General features: G+C 38.2%; 1 protein-coding gene across 1 annotated transcript in view; it reads right to left on the reverse strand.

Moving 5' to 3' along the window:
• Positions 1 to 813: 813 nt before the first annotated feature.
• The window catches only part of C5H1orf141 (chromosome 5 C1orf141 homolog), a 63,085-nt gene continuing 44,355 nt past the window's right edge, over positions 814 to 19,543 (reverse strand). Inside the window, exons 4-6 of the mRNA XM_062190092.1 lie at positions 12,141 to 12,210; positions 4,711 to 4,891; positions 814 to 1,386 (exon numbers count right to left, since the gene is read on the reverse strand). Coding sequence (XP_062046076.1) covers positions 814 to 1,386; positions 4,711 to 4,891; positions 12,141 to 12,210 — 824 coding nt within the window. The remainder of the gene's footprint in view (positions 1,387 to 4,710; positions 4,892 to 12,140; positions 12,211 to 19,543) is intronic.

Raw genomic sequence — 19,543 nt, forward strand, 5'->3', positions numbered from 1 at the left:
GAACCAGTGGACGGAGGATCTCTCTCTCTCTCTCTCTCTCTCTCTCTCCCCCTCTCTTTGCTTTTGCTTCTCTGACTCTGCCTTTCAAGTAAATAAATAAGCTTAAAATGTAACTTGTTTTTTGAATTTTACCTTCATATTGTTTGAATTAATGAGAAACAATAAAATAGCAATGCAATAATATACTTTAAAATAGTTAATACTTACAGGATTTGCTATAAAAATTATTTTGGTTACTAAATACATTATTAATTTAAATTATTTAGTGATTCATGAAAACATTATACTTGAAAAAATTACATAATAATGAAGTTCCAACATCTACTAATACAAAAAGCTAATTTTACAAAATTTTTAATTGCATAAATTGCTAACGTAATGCTTTTTCCCATGATTATGAAAAATTCAGTTATATGATTAACTCAATGTTCATTAATTAAATCGTAAGGTTTTCTTACTTGATAATCAACTACTTGGCTTTAAACAGTAAATTTCCAGTCAGTTTATGCCAGTCTGAGTACCAAATCAGAATTTATTGTAGGAATGTTATTGATTGATCATTCTAAATAACTGAAATAAGTAATGAACTAATTCCTCTTGTTAGTTACTTTCTAATTTTGTCTTATTATTTAGTACGAGTGTTGATTGTTCTTGAACAGACCACTTTGATTTGTTAATTCCAATTTCTGTACCTTTTTTGTACCATCCATTAAAATATTACTATTTGAAAAAGAATTTCGTCTATAATCTTGAAATGATTATTTGCTTCTTTTCACCCCAAGATTGCTGTACAAATGGTGCTTTGTGAGGTAACTAATTTTCATCTGGCAAATTTAACAAATCATCCAGTGGTGTTATATTCTTTGATTTGTGTATTTTGAGTATATTTTTGACAGGCTTTGAGAAACATGTGAAAGGCGAGGCACCAAATTTGTGTGTGTCCATTGGTTTTACTGTGTAAAACATTTTTTCACATTTGCCAACTTTAGTATTCATTTCTTGAACAACATTTTTATCCAGGTAATGCACAATTTTTTTGGTGAGGCTGGAAGAAGCCTGTGGGGGCCTATTGCAAGATCCATTTTCTAACTTCTGATTGTTACTTTTCTCCTTTGTGATCCTGTGGCCCATTTCAAAGGGCATGGGTCGTGTATCGTTCCTCCATGCTATAGATGTAGTTTTCTGGGGTTTGCAAAGAGTGATAGATTGACCGCTAACTAAAGATTTGAGAACATCACAATTTCTTTCTAAAACAAAGTTTGTTCTTTTACGTAAATAAGTGTTTTCATTGTTCAAAGGATAAGTAGAATGTCTATTTTTGGTCAAAAGCAACATTTGTACGTTTCTTGTGTCATGGAAAATGATGGGATTTGTTTCACTTTCTTCCTGTGGATTAAAAAAATAATACTCAGTCATAAGTCTATTGAGGCAAGAAATACACATTAAACATAAAAATAAAGTCGAACATTATTCCAACAATGACTACATAGGAGTATTTATTTATTTTGCTCTTAGGGAATGTGTAAACTAACGTAATTTTTTATTTTTTAACTTTCTGGGTTTTTTTTAAACTTTTATTTAATAAATATAAATTTCCAAAGTACAGCTACCGGATTATAGTGGCTTCCCCCCCCATAACTTCCTGCTCCCTCTCCCATCCCATTCACATTAGAATTCATTTTCAATTATCTTTATATACAGAAGATCAATTTATTATATATTAAGTAAAGATTTCAACGGTTTGCACTCACACAGAAACACAAAGTACTATTTGAGTACTAGTTATACCATTGATTCACATGGTACAACACATTAAGGACAGAGATCCTACACAGGGAGTAAGTGCACAGTGACTCCTGTTGTTGATTTAACATTTGACACAGTAATCACCCTAGGCTCTAGTCATGAGTTGCCAAGGCTATGGAAGCCTCTTGAGTTCGCCAACTTCGATCTTATTTAGACAAGGTCATAGTTAAAGTGGAAGTTCTCTCCTCCCTTCAGAGAAAGGTACCTCCTTCTTTGATGGCCCATTCTTTCTCCTGGGATCTCACTCACAGAGATCAGAGATCTTTCATTTAGGTTTTTTTTTTTTTTTTTTTTTTTTTTTCCCACAGTGTCTTGGCTTTCCATGCCTAAAATACTCTCATGGGCTTTTTAGCCAGATCCAAATGCCTTAAGGGCTGATTCTGAAGCCAGAGTGCTGTTTAGGACATCTGCCCTTCTATAGGTCTGCTGTGTATCCTGCTTCCCATGTTGGATAGTTCTCTCCTTTTTAATTCTATCAGTTAGTATTAGCAGACACTAGTCTTGTTTATGTGATCCCTTTAACTCTTAGACCTATCATTATGATCAATTGTGAACTGAAATCGATCACTTTGACTAGTGAGATGGCATTTGTACATGCCACCTTCATGGGATTGAACTGGAGTCCCCAGGCATATATCTAACTCTACCGTTTGGGTCAAGGAGTGTATTCATATTAAATACATAGGAGTTTAATATGAACAGTAATGATATTCAAATGCAAACAAAGCATGTACTTGCATGTGGTATACTTCTTTCTCCTCTTAATACTTTATGGCATGGCAGGGATAAAATCTGAACTTTCAGCCTTGTTAAGTTCTTTTTGAAATAAAATAGGATATGAAGAAATAAGTATAGTTCTTAAAGATTTGGAGTGTTGTCATTGCAAAATAAAGTTGTGGGTAAGATAGAGTATTGTTTTGGCATTTCTTAATTTCAATACTCCAGAAAAAAAAAAAAGCATATTGGGGCTGGCGCTGTGGTGTAGCGGGTAAAGCCGCTGCCTGCAGTTCCGGCATCCCATATGAGGACCGGTTCGAGTTCTGGCTGTTCCACTTCCTATCCAGCTCTCTGCTATGGCCTGGGAAAGCAGTGGAAGATGGCCCAAGTCTTTGGGCCCCTGTGCCTGCGTGGGAGATGTGGAGGATCTCCTAGATCCTGGCTCCTAGCTATGGATCCATGCAGCTCCAGCGATCGTGGCCATTTGGGGAGTGAGCCAGTGAATGGAAGATCTCTCTCTCTCTGTTTATCTCTCTGTGTAACTTTGCTTTTCAAATAAATAAATAAAATCTTTAAAAAGGATTAATACCAAAGAAATAGACTACATATATATTATTAGTATTTAGCTTTAAAATTTGTACTTGTTGAATATTATGATTAGTGGTGAATTAAACCTGTGATTATAGAGTGAATTAAAATTATGTCTTTGCAACAATTAAAGAAAAATACAGAAAAGAAGAAAGGAGAGGGGTTGAGGAAGGGAGAAGATAAGGGGAGGAAATATGGTTATCTTCTTAAAACTATACCTATGAAATACATAAAATCTGTTTTCTTTATATTAATAAAACATTTTTAAAATAGAGAAATAAAATTTAGTCACCTAAAAAAGAAAACTTGAGTCAATAAATGTTATTTTTTGTTTAAAAATATAACTAATGAAATAAGAATTTAGTCATTGCTCTTGAATATATTTAGTATAAAAGACAAATTAATGCCTGTGATTTTCTTTTTTTTTTTTTTTTTAAGATTTATTTACTTGAGAGGCCGAGTTAGAGAGGGAGGGAAAGACAGAGAGGTCTTCCATCCTCTGGTTCACTCCTCAAATGGCCACAACAGCCTCATCTGGCCTGATCTGAAGCCAGAAGCCAGGAGCTTCCTCTGGATATCCTGTGTGGATGCAGGGGTAATGCACTTAGGCCACCTTGCACTGCTTTCTCAGGCCATTAGCAGAGGGCTGGATTGGAAGAGGAACAGCCAGGAATCAAACCAGCACCCATATGGGATGCCAGCACCACAGGCAGATGCTTAGCTCACTACACCACAGTACCGGCTCCAAGGTGATTATTAAAAATGTGACCAAAGACCTAGTTTGAAATCTACTATTGGTGCCTATATTCCCTATTTAGCCACAGCAGTGGAATGTTGGCATAGTTTTGATCTGTCCAACATCCTAGAGGATTTCCCATCTTACTAGCGTGTGAACCCTGTATGGGCAGAAACTCTTTGTCAGCCTCTCTTGGTGTGATCTAGGCTCTGCCAATCAGACACGCCTCCGGCAGTCCAGCTCAGAAAAAGCAAGCCCTGTGTAAAGGAAGGCAGTGTGAAGACTCTGAAGGATGGTGTAAGCTTTGGTAATCTAGCTTTGAATGGCATCCTTGTCAAAGGTCATGGCAAGAGCATGTACTGTCCAGCATCAGAGTTGTAAACTGTTATCTGTGACAATAGTGTGGAGCTCAGGGGAGCAGGCTAAGGGTGTAACTATTTGATTCCTGATGAGAGAGTTTTCAAGCCAGGTCACCTTGCTACATATGCTGTGGGCTCCCAAATAACCTTAAACAAATGCATATTTTGTTCAAAACAGCTGAAATAATTGTTAGAAAAATTAACACATTATCCAGTCATTTTGTAATTTGCATTTTTATTTGGTATTTCTGTTATAGTCAAGTAAATTTGATAAAGCCTTCTTCACAAAGAAAAACAACATTTCTAACAGATGAAAAGGAATCCCAGTGTTGAGGGTAATGCTAAATAGAACATTAAGAATTTAAGTGCTGATACATGTTGGAATGTGAAACTTAAAAATAACAAGGCTTTATCAAAGATTCTGGTCACTGGAACACTCACGTATGATAGATTCCTACAAGTGACTATGAATAAGCATATTTACTAAATAACAATAGATATTACCATATGAAAAGGTTTTCTTTTCGCTGGACTAATGATCTTGGCATTTGGATTTTTCAGTTCATCCTCAAAGCATAAGGGGACCAAGTTTTTCTTTCTTACTGAATAATAATCACTTAATTGGCAATTTCTGGTTGACTTATTTTCTTTTGTGTTAATATCATTCGTCTGTGGAGGGGCCTTTCTTCTGAAAATGAAAACAAGTTTGGGAAAATGTTTATAAGGCTGATGGCATCCTGTCAGGCAACTCCCAGACTGGCTGCTTCCTTTTATCTCTAAAAGTCACTGCCAACATCCCCACCAGACCCTCTCCCAGATACTTTTAAACTGGTAAGACCATCGCTTCTTGCCTAGTTTCTCTGATAAAACAGCAAAAGCAGGGGTGGAAGCAAAACGGATACTTGTGTAACTCATTGGTTTTTGAGTGGGGAGGACGTTTACTCTGTAGGTTGGTGAGAACACTAAAGGTCGAGATATATTTGCCACAACCTTTGTTGAGATTCTGGGGAAAACTTCACACCAACTTAAAGTGACTCCAGCTTTGTTAAGAGGATGGAATGGTGCACCCATGGGACACGGGCAGTGAGTTGATGATTTTCAAGGGACTTGCCATTGCAGGGATGAAGTAACCTATGACAAATGTTTGGTATGAGGAGACTATGGGCTGTCTTGTTTAAAGAGGGTTAGGATCGAGGACATGACAGACTCAGAGGGTTCTTCTACACAAGTGGAAGTTGAAGGTGTACCCTCGCCAAGATTAGAGAGAAAAGGCCATAAGTCCATGAACCACAGATACTTAGGAAAAGTATCAGCAGCCACAGGATACTTAGGAATGGTAATCACCAATCCTGGCAGCAGCACAACAGTACCGACCATGACCTTTAGTCAGATACCTTTTCCTCAATGTCACAGACTCCAGTGAACCCTCACTCACTGTGTCGGAATGAGAAGGTCATGCCAAGATGGCTGCTGGCAACAGAAACTGCCTGGCAACAGGCTGTGATTGGATGGCTTTGGAAACCACATGGCAATGGAGCCTGCCTGGCAACAGGCTGTGATTGCTTAGGGCATAGACCGTCCCTTGACCGGATTGGCTGCCTTGGCTACATAAGCGGCGGTACCAACTGAAATAAATGAGTCTGTGGGCTGCTCGCCTCTGGCCTCCTTTCACTCAACTCCCAGGGTCTGTGTGGTGACTCCACGCCTCTTGCCCCCACCATGCTCCTCCTCTCAGAACGAATCCACCTCAACATCTCACATTCTCAGATACCTTCTCAGGAAGAAACCAGAGGACTGAGTTAAATGTAAAGAGGTTGTTCATTATTACTGCAAATAAAGGTCAAGACACATTGGATTAACAGGATTTTCCCCATTAAACAGTGATTTATGGGCTCATGAGAAAGATCGGAACCTTTTAAAAAATTTTACTTAAGGTACACAAACTTCATGTATTTCATATATACAAATTCAAGAACATAATGATTCTTCCCAACCTACCCTCCCTCCTGCCTGACTCCCACACTTCTTCCTCCTCCATCTCCTATTTCTATTTTTTTTTACAAAAATCTATTGGCAGTTAACTTTATCTTCATAAGATAGTGTAAAGAAGAAGAAACACACTGTTCCTCAACAGTCGAGATAAGAGCTATTCAAAATCATTGCATCTCAAAGTGTCAATTTCACTTCTATACATCACCTTTTAGATACTCTGTTACCACAGACCAAGAACATATTGCATCTGTCTTTTTGGGACAGGCTTATCTCACTAAGGATAATGGTTTCCAGTTGCATCCATTTTGTTGTAAATGACAGAATTTCATTTTTTTAACCACTGTGTACTATCCCATAGTGAATATATACCATAATTTCTTTATCCATTCTGCAGTTGATGGACATCTGGGTTGATTCCATACCTTGCTATTGTGAGTTGAGCAGCAATAAACATGGGTTACAAATAACATTCATACGCTGATTTCTTTTCATTTGGATAAATTCCCAGGAGTGGGAAGGCCTGGTTGTGTGGTAGGTCTATATTGAGATGTCTGAGATAGCTCCAATACTGTCTTCCACAGTAGCTACACAAGTTTACATTCCCACCAAGAATGGATTATGGTACATTTTCCCCACATCTTAACCAGTATTTTTTGTCTGTTGATTTCAATACGAAAGCCATTCTAACTGGGGTGAGGTGAAACCTCAATGTGGACTTGATTTGCATTTCCCTGTTGGCTAGTGATCCTGAGAATTTTTTCATGTGTCTATTGGCCATTTGAATTTCCTCTCTTGAAAAATTCCTGTTCAGGCCCTTTGCCCATTTCCTAACTGGATTATTGGGTTTATTGTTACTGAGTTTCATGAGCTCTTTATATATTCTGGTTATTAATCCTTTATCAGTTGCAGAGTTTACAAATATTTTCTCCTCTTATGTCAGTTGCCTCTTCACTTTGCAGAGTGTGTTTCAAGTGCAGAAGCTTCTCCACTTGATGTAATCCCATTTGTCAATTTTGGCTTTGATTGCCTTGTTTAAAGGGTCTTTTCAAAAAAGTCTTTGCTGGTGAGGCCAAGGCAACTTTGGCTGGCTGACAAGGTTACAGCAGAAGGTCTGTTTCAGCAAGGTGTGAGAAGGACAGCTGCAGTCCTCTTGATGGTTTTAGAATTGTTGGGAACTACACTCTGCTTAAGAAAGCCAAAGCTTCCTGGTGGTCCTGCTAATGATCACTGTATTCCTAATTTTAGGGAAGAACGCTTAGTATCATTATCCCAAAAATGTCCATTGCTTTGCAGAATTTTAATCAAGCAGAATGTTAGTGTAGGTGAAAGGGTTAATGCTTTATGCAAGGTTGAGCTGTTTGTGGAAAAGAATTAAAAGGCAACAGGCTCTCTGGTGTATGCTTCCCCGTAGAATAAAGATAAATGTTAAAGATTTAATTCACTAAATGCTACAAATACTACAATGGTTAGGATGTCAAAACTGTAGAATAGATCTAAGTGAACCTTTAAATAAGTACAATAAAGAAATTAAAGGATTACAGAAATAACTTCAAAGAGAGGATACATTTTAAAAAGGGTCTGTTTTGAACTTGGGGCTTTTAGTAAAGATTAGATTAGGAAGGTACTATTCTAGCTTGTGTAGCCAATTTCTGCATAGTTCAGCAGCACTCGAGGCCTTGGCTTGTGTGGGCAGCCCATTATCTCACACCTGTCTGTGATTGTAACCCATGCTCTGAATATGCCCTTGAAAATCAAAGAAATTGTAATTAGAAAATAATGGACAACAGACTTATTTTTGTGAGAAAAAAGAATCATTATGTGGCTTATGATATAAAAATAAAGTCTGGTGCTTGAGAGCCAGAGCCATGCCATCAGCTTGGCTGTGAGTGTGTCTCTTATTTCTTCGAGCGCTGACACCTCTCACACCTTAGGGACCTTGGACTGGCTGGAGCTGGTCTCCTGCACTTTGCCTAAGCCAATGTCTTATAGGGTTTCCCAAATGTTTTCTTCTAATTTGATGCTATTGAGTCCTAGATTCAGGTCTTTGATCCATTTTGAGTGGATTTTTGTGTAAGGTAGAAGGTGCAGGTGTGTGTGTGTGTGTGTGTCTTGTTTTATACTTCTGCTTGTGGATAACCAGTTTCCCCAGGACCATTTGTTGAAGAGACTGTCCTTGCTCCAGTGATTAATTTTCAGTTCCTTTGTTAGGAATAAGTTGGTTGTAGATGCATGAATTGGTTCCTGGACCTTCTATTCTGTTCCATTGTTCTCCATGTCTGTTTGTTTGCCATCACCAGTCTGTTTTGAGTATAAATGCTCTGTAATATGACATGAAATCTGGTATTGTGATGTCTCTGGCTTTGTTATTTGTTGTATAAGATTGATTTAGCTATTTGGGGTCTATTGTATTTCCCTGTGAATTTCAGCATCATTTTTTCTAGGTCTGAGAAGAATGTCTTTGGCATTTTAATTGGGATCACATTCAATCTGTCAATTGCTTTTGGTAATATGGATATTGTGATGATAATGAATCTTCCAATCCATGAACATGGAAGATTTTTTTCCATTTTTTGTGTCTTCTTCTATTTCTTTCTTTAATGTTTTGTAATTTTCATAATAGAGATCTTTGAAATACTTGGTTAAATTAATTCCAAGGTATTTAATTTTTATAGCTATTATGAATGGGAGTGATCTTACAAGTTCTTTCTCAGCCATGGCATTATCTTTGTATAGAAAGGATATTTATTTTTGTGTGTTAATTTTATAACCTGCCACTCTACCAAAGTCTTTTACGAGTTCCAAGAGTCTCTTAGTGGAGTCATTTGGACTTCCTGTATTTAGAAGCATGTATCTTTTTTGGTGAGATGTGTTTCTTGAAAGCAGTAAATAGATGTGTTTTATTTTATTTTTTTTAACCACCCCCCCCCCAAACTGAGGGTTTTATTTTTTAATCCATTCAGCCTCTCTGTATCTTTTAACTGGTGAGTTTGGGCCATTTACTTTCAGGATTATTATTGACAAGTTACAACTTGGTTCTGTCATTTTCCCATATATATATTCCTATTGTTTACTTTGGATTTCCTTTGTACTTTTACTGGGAGATTTCCTGCCTTCACCTTCTTTCATAGTGATGACCATTTTCTGTGTTTTTACGTGTAGCACATCTTTAAGCAACTTTTGTAAACCTAGATGAATGGTGACAAATTCTTTCAATTTATGTTTGTTATTGAAGGTCTTTATTTCATCTTCATTGATAAATGAGAACTTTGTAGGGTACAGTATTCTGGGTTGACAGATTTTTTTTTTCTATTAAGACTTGAACTATGTCTCTCTGTTGTCTCCTAGCCTTAAGGGTTTCTGATGAGAAGTCAGCTGTGAGTCTCATTGGAGATCCTCTGAAAGTAATCTGGCATTTCATGCACATTTTAGAATTTTTTCTTTATGTTTCACTGTTGAAAGTTTCACTACAATGTGTCATGGTAAAGATCTTTTCTGGTTATGTCTATTAGGAGTTCTGTGTGTTTCATGTACTTGGGCATCACTTTCTTTCTTCAATTGGGGAAGTTTTCTGTAATTATTTAACTAAATAGGCCATTTAATCCATTCTCCTATTTCTGGTATGTTGGGTCATTTGATAGTATCCCATAAATCTCCAACATTGTTTTTAATTATTCTTATTTCTTCTCCTTCTTCTTCTTCTTCTTTTTTTTTATTTTTTGTTTGACTGAAAGATTTCCTAAGATTTGTCTTCTAGCTTGGATATTCTTTCTTTTGCCTCATCAAGTCTGCTATTAAGGCTTTCCACTGTGTTCTTTATTTGATCTATTGAATTCTTAATTTTAATATTTCATTTTTATTTCTTTTTAAAATCTCAGTTTCATGGGAAAAATTTTCATTCATGTCTTGTATGGATTTGTTTAATTTGTGGATTTGCTTCTGATTACTTCTGGGTAATCCTATGATCAATTTTTTGAATTCTGTTTCTGGGAGTTCATCAATCCCTTCATCTTTACATTCTAGTATTAAAGTATTGTTGTGTTCATATAGAGGCATCATGTTTTATTCCTTATTCCTGCTTCTTGAATTTATGGATTTATTCTTAGGCATTTGTGGAGATACTCAGTGTTTTTTTCCTCCAATGGCTTTTACCTTTGAACTATGCCTCTATGGCTTAGTGGAATGTCTGCTGTTTCATTGAATACCCAGAGATGTGTGCTGGATGTTGTCAGGGAGCTCTGGTAAATGGTCCAGGATGGGGCGAGTATCCAGGGTGAAACCCAAGTGGGCATGGTAGATATCTTTTTTTTTTTTATCAGAAGTGAGTGTTTGAGGATCTCTGTTGGCATAATCACACCCTCACATCATCTCTTCCTAGGTGATCAATGCCCAAGTGTTAGCACACAGTGGGTACAAACTCATCTGTGCTGCCATAAGTACCATGCAAAGGATCTGTGAAGTCCTCAGTGAGAACACGGATCTTTCTGCAATGACCCACCACAGGTAATCATGGAGCTCTGAGCATGTGGCACTGCTCACAGTGACTGCCCAGAGACCCAGCTACATCTTACACCCTCTCATGCCCTCAGATTTCCCACCATCTCAGCACACAAGACTCCCATAGTCTCAGGGAGCAGAGGATCTACTCTGCCCTGCTAGCCTGTCCTGGCCACACAGAGGCAGAGACGTTCCAGAGCCAGCTGCCTGTGCTGCTCCACCTTGGCAGTCTGAGCACCAGAGCTTGTGATATGTCGAGACACTGGGGGTACCTCACAGTCCTATGTGAGTGTTCAGCCCCCATTAATCCTCATAGCCTGACTTGATGTCAATGGAGAACATGGATTTTTCCCTCTGGTCCTGGATCACATGCATACACAAAAAGCACAGGTCACAGCTCCTTCTTATTTCATTATGGTGCTTTCTCACTGCTGGTTGCCCCGTGTGAGGACTGGAGCCACTGCCACGGCTACTGACAAGATGGCGCCTATCTCTTCTTGGTTGCTGGGCCTGTGCACAAGAGCTGGCACAGCTGTTACATTTGTCCAAAATGGTGCCTGCCCTCTCTCAGCCAGTTGCTGGCACACAGGGGCAAACAGGGTGGGAGAAAATGTCCCTTTATTTTTTCCCTGATATTTTGGCAGGTATCCTATCCCCCACAGGACTCCAGGGTGGAGTCATGCAAGGTTCTCTCCCCAGCTATATCGCCAGTGGCATAGACTGCTACAGTCTGATCTCTCCTCACTTTCCAAAGCTGGTGCTCTCTCAGGCTCTCAGCTGCTGGGGTCCTGTGTTGGATCTGTGATCATGATGTGTGTCCACACCCTACCACATAGACCCATGGGTCCCTCTTCCTTCTGTAGAATTTTCACTGCAGTTTTCTCCCTAACTCTCCCCTGAGAATGCACTCTCACCAATTTTTTACTGTCTTCCCCCAACCTAGAACAGTAAGCTCCCTCCCTATTCTAGCATCTTGAAAAACCAAAATCAGAACCTTATACAAAAAATAAAGACCTATTTTTTCACATCTGTGTTCTCATATAGATTTTTGCCTCTACTTCAAAAACATAAATGTATTCTCGCTATTCATTTTCCCATGTCCTTGTCTCCATTTGACTGAGTTTACAGTCTAGATGTGATACCTATTGACTAAGCAGTCTTGAACCATTCATTGGATTGTCTTATGGAACTAAATGTTAATAATAAGCCAGGATGAATTAATTCTGCCCTATTACAAGATAAAAGGCAAAACTCCTACTACCACAAACATCATTTAATAGAGTAAAATATTTGTGTCTGAAATAGATTGAATTTTTACTCTTTGTATTAATATCATGTTAGCATGACAATTGTGCTATAGTAAATATCATGCATTTGCTGTGACCCTGAATTGAATGTACTGAATTGAATGTACTGATAGATTACTTAAAAATTGTAAAACAAGTTACCTTTTATTGACACCATCTTCTAAGTGGACAAGAGAATCCAATGATTTCCCAGTTTTGTTTTCAATTTGAGCTGAGATGGAAAAAGATTTTCATATAAAACATGTATGTATTATGGCATCTTGAAAATATCTTGTATAAAATATCTCATAACATTTTCTTTTCTTTTTTTAAAAGATTTATTTTATTTGAAAGTCAGAGTTACAGAGAGGCAGAGGCAGAGAGAGGGAGAGAGAGAGGTCTTCCATCTGCTGGTTCACTCCCCAGATGGCTGCAATGCCTGGAGCTGTGCCAATCTGAAGCCAGGAGCCAGGAGATTCTTCCAGGTCTCCCACATAGATGAAGAGGCCCAAGGACTTGGGCCATCTTCCACTGCTTTCCCAGGCCATAGCAGAGAGCTGGATGAAAAGTGGAGCAGCTGGGACTTGAACTATTGCCCATATGGGATGCCGGCACTGCCTGTGGTGGATTTACCCACTATGCCACAGTGCCAGCCCCTCCTAACATTTTCTACCCGATGGAGAACATTCTAATTGATATGTTTTGTACAAACACTGGGATAAATATTGAGTGTACTGTGACAGGCTTCCATAGGGTCAAAGGTCAGACTCCAGGGCTGAAAAATCAATATTTTAGTGAACTCATAACCCCAGTATACTGGTTGGAAAGCTCTGTTTCAGAGGGAGGAGCTAGTCAATAAGCAAGTAAATCAACAAATAAATCAATGCATACACAAATTCCAAGTCCTTGTAAGTATTATGCAAGAATATAAACATGTTACTGCACTTACGATGGCAATTGAGAACCTCTCATAGGAGGGGATATTTGAGGTAAAATCTGAGTAGAGAAAAGGAAGCATCTAGGCAAAGAGCTGGGGGGAGCAACTTTGTGGAATTAATGAATTGAAAGAAAATGCCAAGAGATTCACTAGACATACATAGACAACGTTAAAAAGTAAGGGAAAGAGTGCAGTCTTGGGAGGAGTTAGGGAGAAAACAGCAGAGGGAACTCTGTGCAAATTGGAGGGACACAGTAGACCTACATGAAGGGTGAGAACACACACAACTCAGAATCAGAATATATAAAGAGATAAAAAAAACTCAACAACAACAAAACAACCAAGTTAAGAAATAGACAAAGAAATTAAACAGACATTTTTCAAAAAAAGAAATCCACATGGCCAACCAACACATGAAAAAAAACTCAGGATCACCAGCTGTCAGGGAAATGCAAATCAAAACCACAATGAGATTTCACCTCACCCCAGTTAGAATGGCTTTCATAAAGAAATCAACAAACAGCAAATGCTGATGAGGATGTGGGGAAAAAGATACCCCAATCCACTGTTGTTGGGAATGTAAACTGGTACAGTCACTGTGGAATACATTATGGAGATACTCCAGAAATTGAATATATACTTACCATAAGACCCCACCATCCCACTCCTGGAAATTTACCCAAGGGAAATGAAATCAGCAAATAAAAGAATAATCTGCACCCCTATGTTTATTTCAGCTCAATTCACAATAGCTAAGACATGGAATCAACACAATTTCCCATCAACTGAAGACTGGATAAATAAATTATGGGGTATATACTCTATGGGATACTACAAAGTGGTTAAAAAAAATGAAAACCTGTCATTTGCAACAAAATGGATGAATCTGGAAAACGTCATACATAGTGAAATAAGCCAGTCCCAAAGGGACAAATATCATGTTTCCACGATCTGTGAGAACTAATAGAGCACCTAAAAGGAAAGCTGTGGACGTGAAATTGACACCTTGAGGAGCAATGACTTCAACAGCCCTTGTCTTGATTGTTGAGGGACAGTTTTTTTCTCTTTTTCATACTATTTGTTGAACTTTTTTACTTAGTTAATCATATGTGTATAAAGTCAATTGAAAATAGAGCTCAGTAAAAAATAAGAGTGGGACTAAGTGATGGAGGAGGAAGTTTGTAACTGTAATGCTTTGGCCTGGCCCAGTCCTGGCTGTTGCAGCCCTTCTGGGGAATGAACCAGCAAATGGAGGATCTTTTTCTCTGTGTGTCTCTTTTTGTTTCTGTAACTCTAACTTTCGAAATAAATAAATAAATCTTTAAAAAAATAGAACCAGAAGAAGGAGGACTGGAAAGAGCTTATATGCCATCCTAAGGAATCTGAACTTTACCACTTTTGTAATACAGTGTCTTCATCTGTTTTTAAGTAAAAAAATATGGTGAATGTTCAAAAATAGTACTCTTCAAGCTTACATCTTAAATTTGGATACAGTTAACTTTCAGTTATTTCAATATAAACATGCAATTTGAATACCTGTGCATGAAATAGAGTCTTTTTCCTTTTCACAAGTGTTAGTGTGGGAGCTGAGTACAGGAGACAAGACTGTAGAGCTGAAGGAACTTCCACAGGCTTGTAGAGGCTGTGAAAATAGAATATGCAAGGGCTCTGCATTTTCCAGATGAACAGCAGGCGAAATGAAAAACTATCACAGAACTTAATTTTTATTGTGTGTATATTTAAAAATCATTTTTACTTGATAATTCATATTTGGAATGTTTAATTATGGTAACTAACAGCTGTCTGTTAGTTTAATGCTTTCAAATATAATGCTATATTTTATTCTCAAAATTCCCTATAAGACAGACATTATCACTACTACTTTATGGATAACAAAGCAAACCTGCAGAAGAGAAAAGGCTGGCATTTGGTGCAGTAGTTAGAAACTGCTTGGGACAATTGCATTTCATTTTGCTGTGCCTGGGTGCAAGGCCTGACTCCACTTAAAGCTCCAGCTTCCAACTAATACACACCCTGGTAGATAACAGGTGACGGCTCCAGTAGTTGGGTCCCTGCCATCCATGTGGGAAACCTGGGTTGAGTTCCAGGCTTCTGGCTTCTGCCTGGCCCAGCCATGGCTTTTGCATGCATTTTGAGGGTAAACCAGTGGATAGAAGATTTCTCTTCACCTCTATCTGTCTTACAGCTTCTAATCCAGCTCCCTGCTAATGTGTTGGAAGGCAGCAAATGATGACTCAAGTGTTTCTACCCCTGACACATAGATGGAGTTTCTGGCTCCTGGGTGAGGCCTGACCCAGCCATGGCTATGCAGGTTCTTAGGGAATGAGTCCACAGATTCTCTCTTTGCCTTTCAAGTAAATGAAAAATGAATAAAAAACATTTTTAAAAATTGAATACTCATTACACAATAGAATGTATTTTTCACTTTTCTGAAGGCTAGGAAGTCCAGCCTTCGGATCAAGCTCTGGCAGAGTTGCTGTCTGGTGAGGGTCCATGCTCCGTTCCACAGGTGAACCCTCGTCGTCATGCTTCACGTGGCAAGAAGTGGCAAACAACTCCCTTACACGGCTCTTCTAAGGTCCCTAATTCTGTTCAAGAAATGTTCAGCCCTTCTGACTGAATCACATCCTAAAAGCCCAGCTCTTAATGCCATCACATTTGTAATTAAGCTTCCACATGTGAATTTTGGAAGGACATATTCCAACCACGTAACAGCCAGATTGGATAAAAATTAGCAACTTCAAAGATACATATCATGATCAACAAAAAGAACACCTGGTACCAGAAGAAACATATAATTTAAGAAACTAAAAGAACATAAGAAAATGAACTCTAATATCTTTGGAAATTTTTTTAGAACAAATGTGACAGGATTTTATAGGGGAAATAGACAACCACAGGGTTTTAGAAACATTGGGAAGTGAAAATATAACTGCTGAACAAAAGTGCAGATAACGGACTGAAAGAGGAAACTGAGAAATTTCTCATAATGAAGGCCAAACTTTCAAAGACAAAAAAAAAATCTCAAAAAGCATTTTAGAAAATATGTCCAATGAATAGAAACACCAGAAATCAATCCAAACATCTACAGCCAACTTATATTTGATCAAGGATCTAAAACCAATTCCTGGAGCAAGGACAGTCTATTCAAAACTGGTTCTGGGAAAATTGGATTTCCACGTGCAGAAGCATGAAGCAAGACCCCTACCTTACACCTTACACAAAAATCCACTCAACATGGATTAAAGACCTAAATCTACGACCCAACACCATCAAATTATTAGAGAACATTGGAGAAACCCTGCAAGATATTGGCACCAGCAAAAACTTCCTGGAAAAGACCATGGAGGCACAGGTAGTCAAAGCCAAAATTAACTATTGGGATTGCATCAAATTGAGAAGTTTCTGCACTTCAAAAGAAACAGTCAGGAGAGTGAAGAGGCAACCAACAGAATGGGAAAAAATATTTGCAAACTATGCTACAGATAAAGGATTAATAACCAGAATCTACAAAGAGATCAAGAAACTCCACAACAACAAAACAAACAACCCACTTAAGAGATGGGCCAAGGACCTCAATAGACATTTTCCCAAAGAGGAAATCCAAATGGCCAACAGGCACATGAAAAAATGTTCAAGATCACTAGCAATCAGGGAAATGCAAATCAAAACCACAATGAGGTTTCACCTCACCCCGGTGAGAATGACTCACATTCAGAAATCTACCAACAACAGATGCTGGAGAGGATGTGGGGAAAAAGGGACACTAACCCACTGTTGGTGGGAATGCAAACTGGTTAAGCCACTGTGGAAGTCAGTCTGGAGATTCCTCAGAAAACCTGAATATAACCCTACCATACAACCCAGCCATCCCACTCCTTGGAATTTACTCAAAGGAAATTAAATTGGCAAACAAAAAAGCTGTCCGCACCTTAATGTTTACTGCTGCTCAATTCACAATAGCTAAGACCTGGAATAAACCCAAATGCCCATCAACAGTAGACTGGATAAAGAAATTATGGGATATGTACTCTATAGAATACTATACAGCAGTCAAAAACAATGAAATCCGGTCATTTGCAACAAAATGGAGGAATCTGGAAAACATTATGCTGAGTGAAATAAGCTAGTCCCAAAGGGACAAATATCATATGTTCTCCCTGATTGGTGACAACTAACCGAACACCAAAAAGGAAACCTGTTAAAGTGAAATGGACACTATGAGAAACGGTGACTTGATCAGCCCTTGTCCTGACTGTTGATGAACAACTTAATACGTTATCCCTCTTAGTATTTTTTTGTCTGTTCTACTTAATACTACTGATTTATGATCTTCTGTATACAAAGAGAATTGAAAATGAATCTTGATGTGAATGGAAGGGGAGAGGGAGCGGGAAAGGAGAGAGTTGCGGGTGGGAGGGAAGTTATGAGAGGGGGAAGCCATTGTAATCCATAAGCTGTACTTTGGAAATTTATATTCATTAAATAAAAGTTTAATAAAAAATACTACTGGTTTAATTCTGTAATTAATACACAGTTATTCTTAAGTGTTGAAACTTAACTGAAAAGTGATCCCTGTTAAATATAAGAGTGGGAATAAGAGAGGGAAGAGATGTACAATTTGGGACATGCTCAAGCTGACCTGCCCCAAATGGTAGAGTTAGAAATGTCCCAGGGGATTCCAATTCAATCCCATCAAGGTGGCATGTACCAATGCCATCTCATTAATCCAAGTGATCAGTTTCAGTTCACAATTGATCATAATGATAGGACTAAGAGTCAAAGGGATCACATAAACAAGACTAGTGTCTGAAAATACTAACTGATAGAACAAAAAAGGGAGAGAACGATCCAACATGGGAAGTGGGAGACACAGCAGACTCATAGAATGGCAGATGTCCTAAACAGCACTCTGGCCTCAGAATCAGCCCTTAAGGCATTTGGATCCAGCTGAAAAGCCCAAGAGAGTATTTTAGGCTTGGAAAGCCAAGATACTCTGTCAAAAAAAAAAATGACCTAAATGAAAGATCTCTGTGAGTGAGATCCCAGTGGAAAGAATGGGCCATCAAAGAAGGAGGTACCTTTCTCTGAAGGGAGGAGAGAACTTCTACTTTGACTATGACCTTGTCTAAATATGATAAGAGTCAGTGAACTCAAAAGGCTTCCATAGCTTTGGCAACTCATGACAGGAGCCTAGGGTGATTACTGATGCCATAAACAAGAGTGTCAATGTGTTAAGTCAACAACAGGAGTCACTGTGCACTTACTCCTCATGTAGGATCTCTGTCCTTAATGTGCTGTACATTGTGAATTAATGCTATAACTAGTACTCAAACAGTATTTTTCACTTTGTGTTTCTATGTGGGTGCAAACTGTTGAAATCTTTACTTAATATATACTAAACTGATCTTCTGTATGTAAAGAGAATTGAAAATGAATCTTGATGTGAATGGAAGGGGAGAGGGAGTGGAAAAGGGGAGGGTTGCAGGTGGGAGGGAAGTTATGGGGGGAAGCCATTGTAATCCATAAGCTGTACTTTGGAAATTTATATTCATTAAATAAAAGTTAAAAAAAAAGAAAATATGTCCAATGAATCTAATATCTTATTGATAGAAAATAGGAAAAGTAGTAAAGATGAAATTATCCAGAAATAATAAAAAGACTCTTTAGGCCTAAAGAAAGATATTTGGCTGTACAGCCGGTCCATGAGCAATGAATAGCATAATTTGAAATAAAACAGCCAAACCTAGAAAATGATAAAGACATTTCAGAGCAACACTGATAAAGACGAGATCTTAAGAGTTGCTAGAAAAAAAATGAGGTTACTTTCAATGATTAAGAACTTTTCATAACAACATTAAGTTACGTTAAAGCGAAAATTATTTTGAAGCCTAATGCTACTCAGGCAACTTATTAATCCAGTATATTGGAAAGAAGAAATACTCTCTCAGATATTCATGTTCCATTTCTTGGAAAGTTTATTGAGTACATATTCTAGGAAAATAAAGATTAAATCCAAGAAGAAATAAGAAGACATGGGATACTAGACTCTGGAAAACTAAGCCATGTAACAAATGTAAGGAGGCTTAAATATAATGGGTCAAATGTGGAACAAGAAGTCATTGGGCCCTATGAAAACTTCCTCCAAGAAGATTGGAATGAAGTGCATTCGATAGAGAGAATGAGTAAGAAACGTGGTCATGCTCACACGTGGTGAGAAAGTTACATGCTTTCACTTTGGAGACTGAAGACCTTGATGTTAACAGAGCATGCACCAGATGGCTGGGTTCTCCCTAGATCTGTCACATGCGATGTGATCTGGGGCAAGATGTTTATGTTCTTTGTGCCTCTTTTTCCTCATCACAGAATAGATATAACAGTACCTACTCTGTTGGGTTGTTGAGAGTGTATCATTCTTGAATAGGTTCTTGAAACATGCAAGCACTACTTATCTATCGATATTCAGTATTATTATCATTCTCTAAGAAAAAGAAAGGCAATTAGAAATTTCAGGGGGGAAAGGAAACCTCAAAGTGTAAGAAATGATCAGATCAGCTGTTGTGGCATAGTGGGTAAAGCTGCCACCTTTGACACCAGCATCGCATAG

The sequence above is a fragment of the Lepus europaeus genome, chromosome 5 (genome assembly GCF_033115175.1).
Source record: "Lepus europaeus isolate LE1 chromosome 5, mLepTim1.pri, whole genome shotgun sequence".
Classification (NCBI taxonomy): Eukaryota; Metazoa; Chordata; class Mammalia; order Lagomorpha; family Leporidae; genus Lepus; species Lepus europaeus.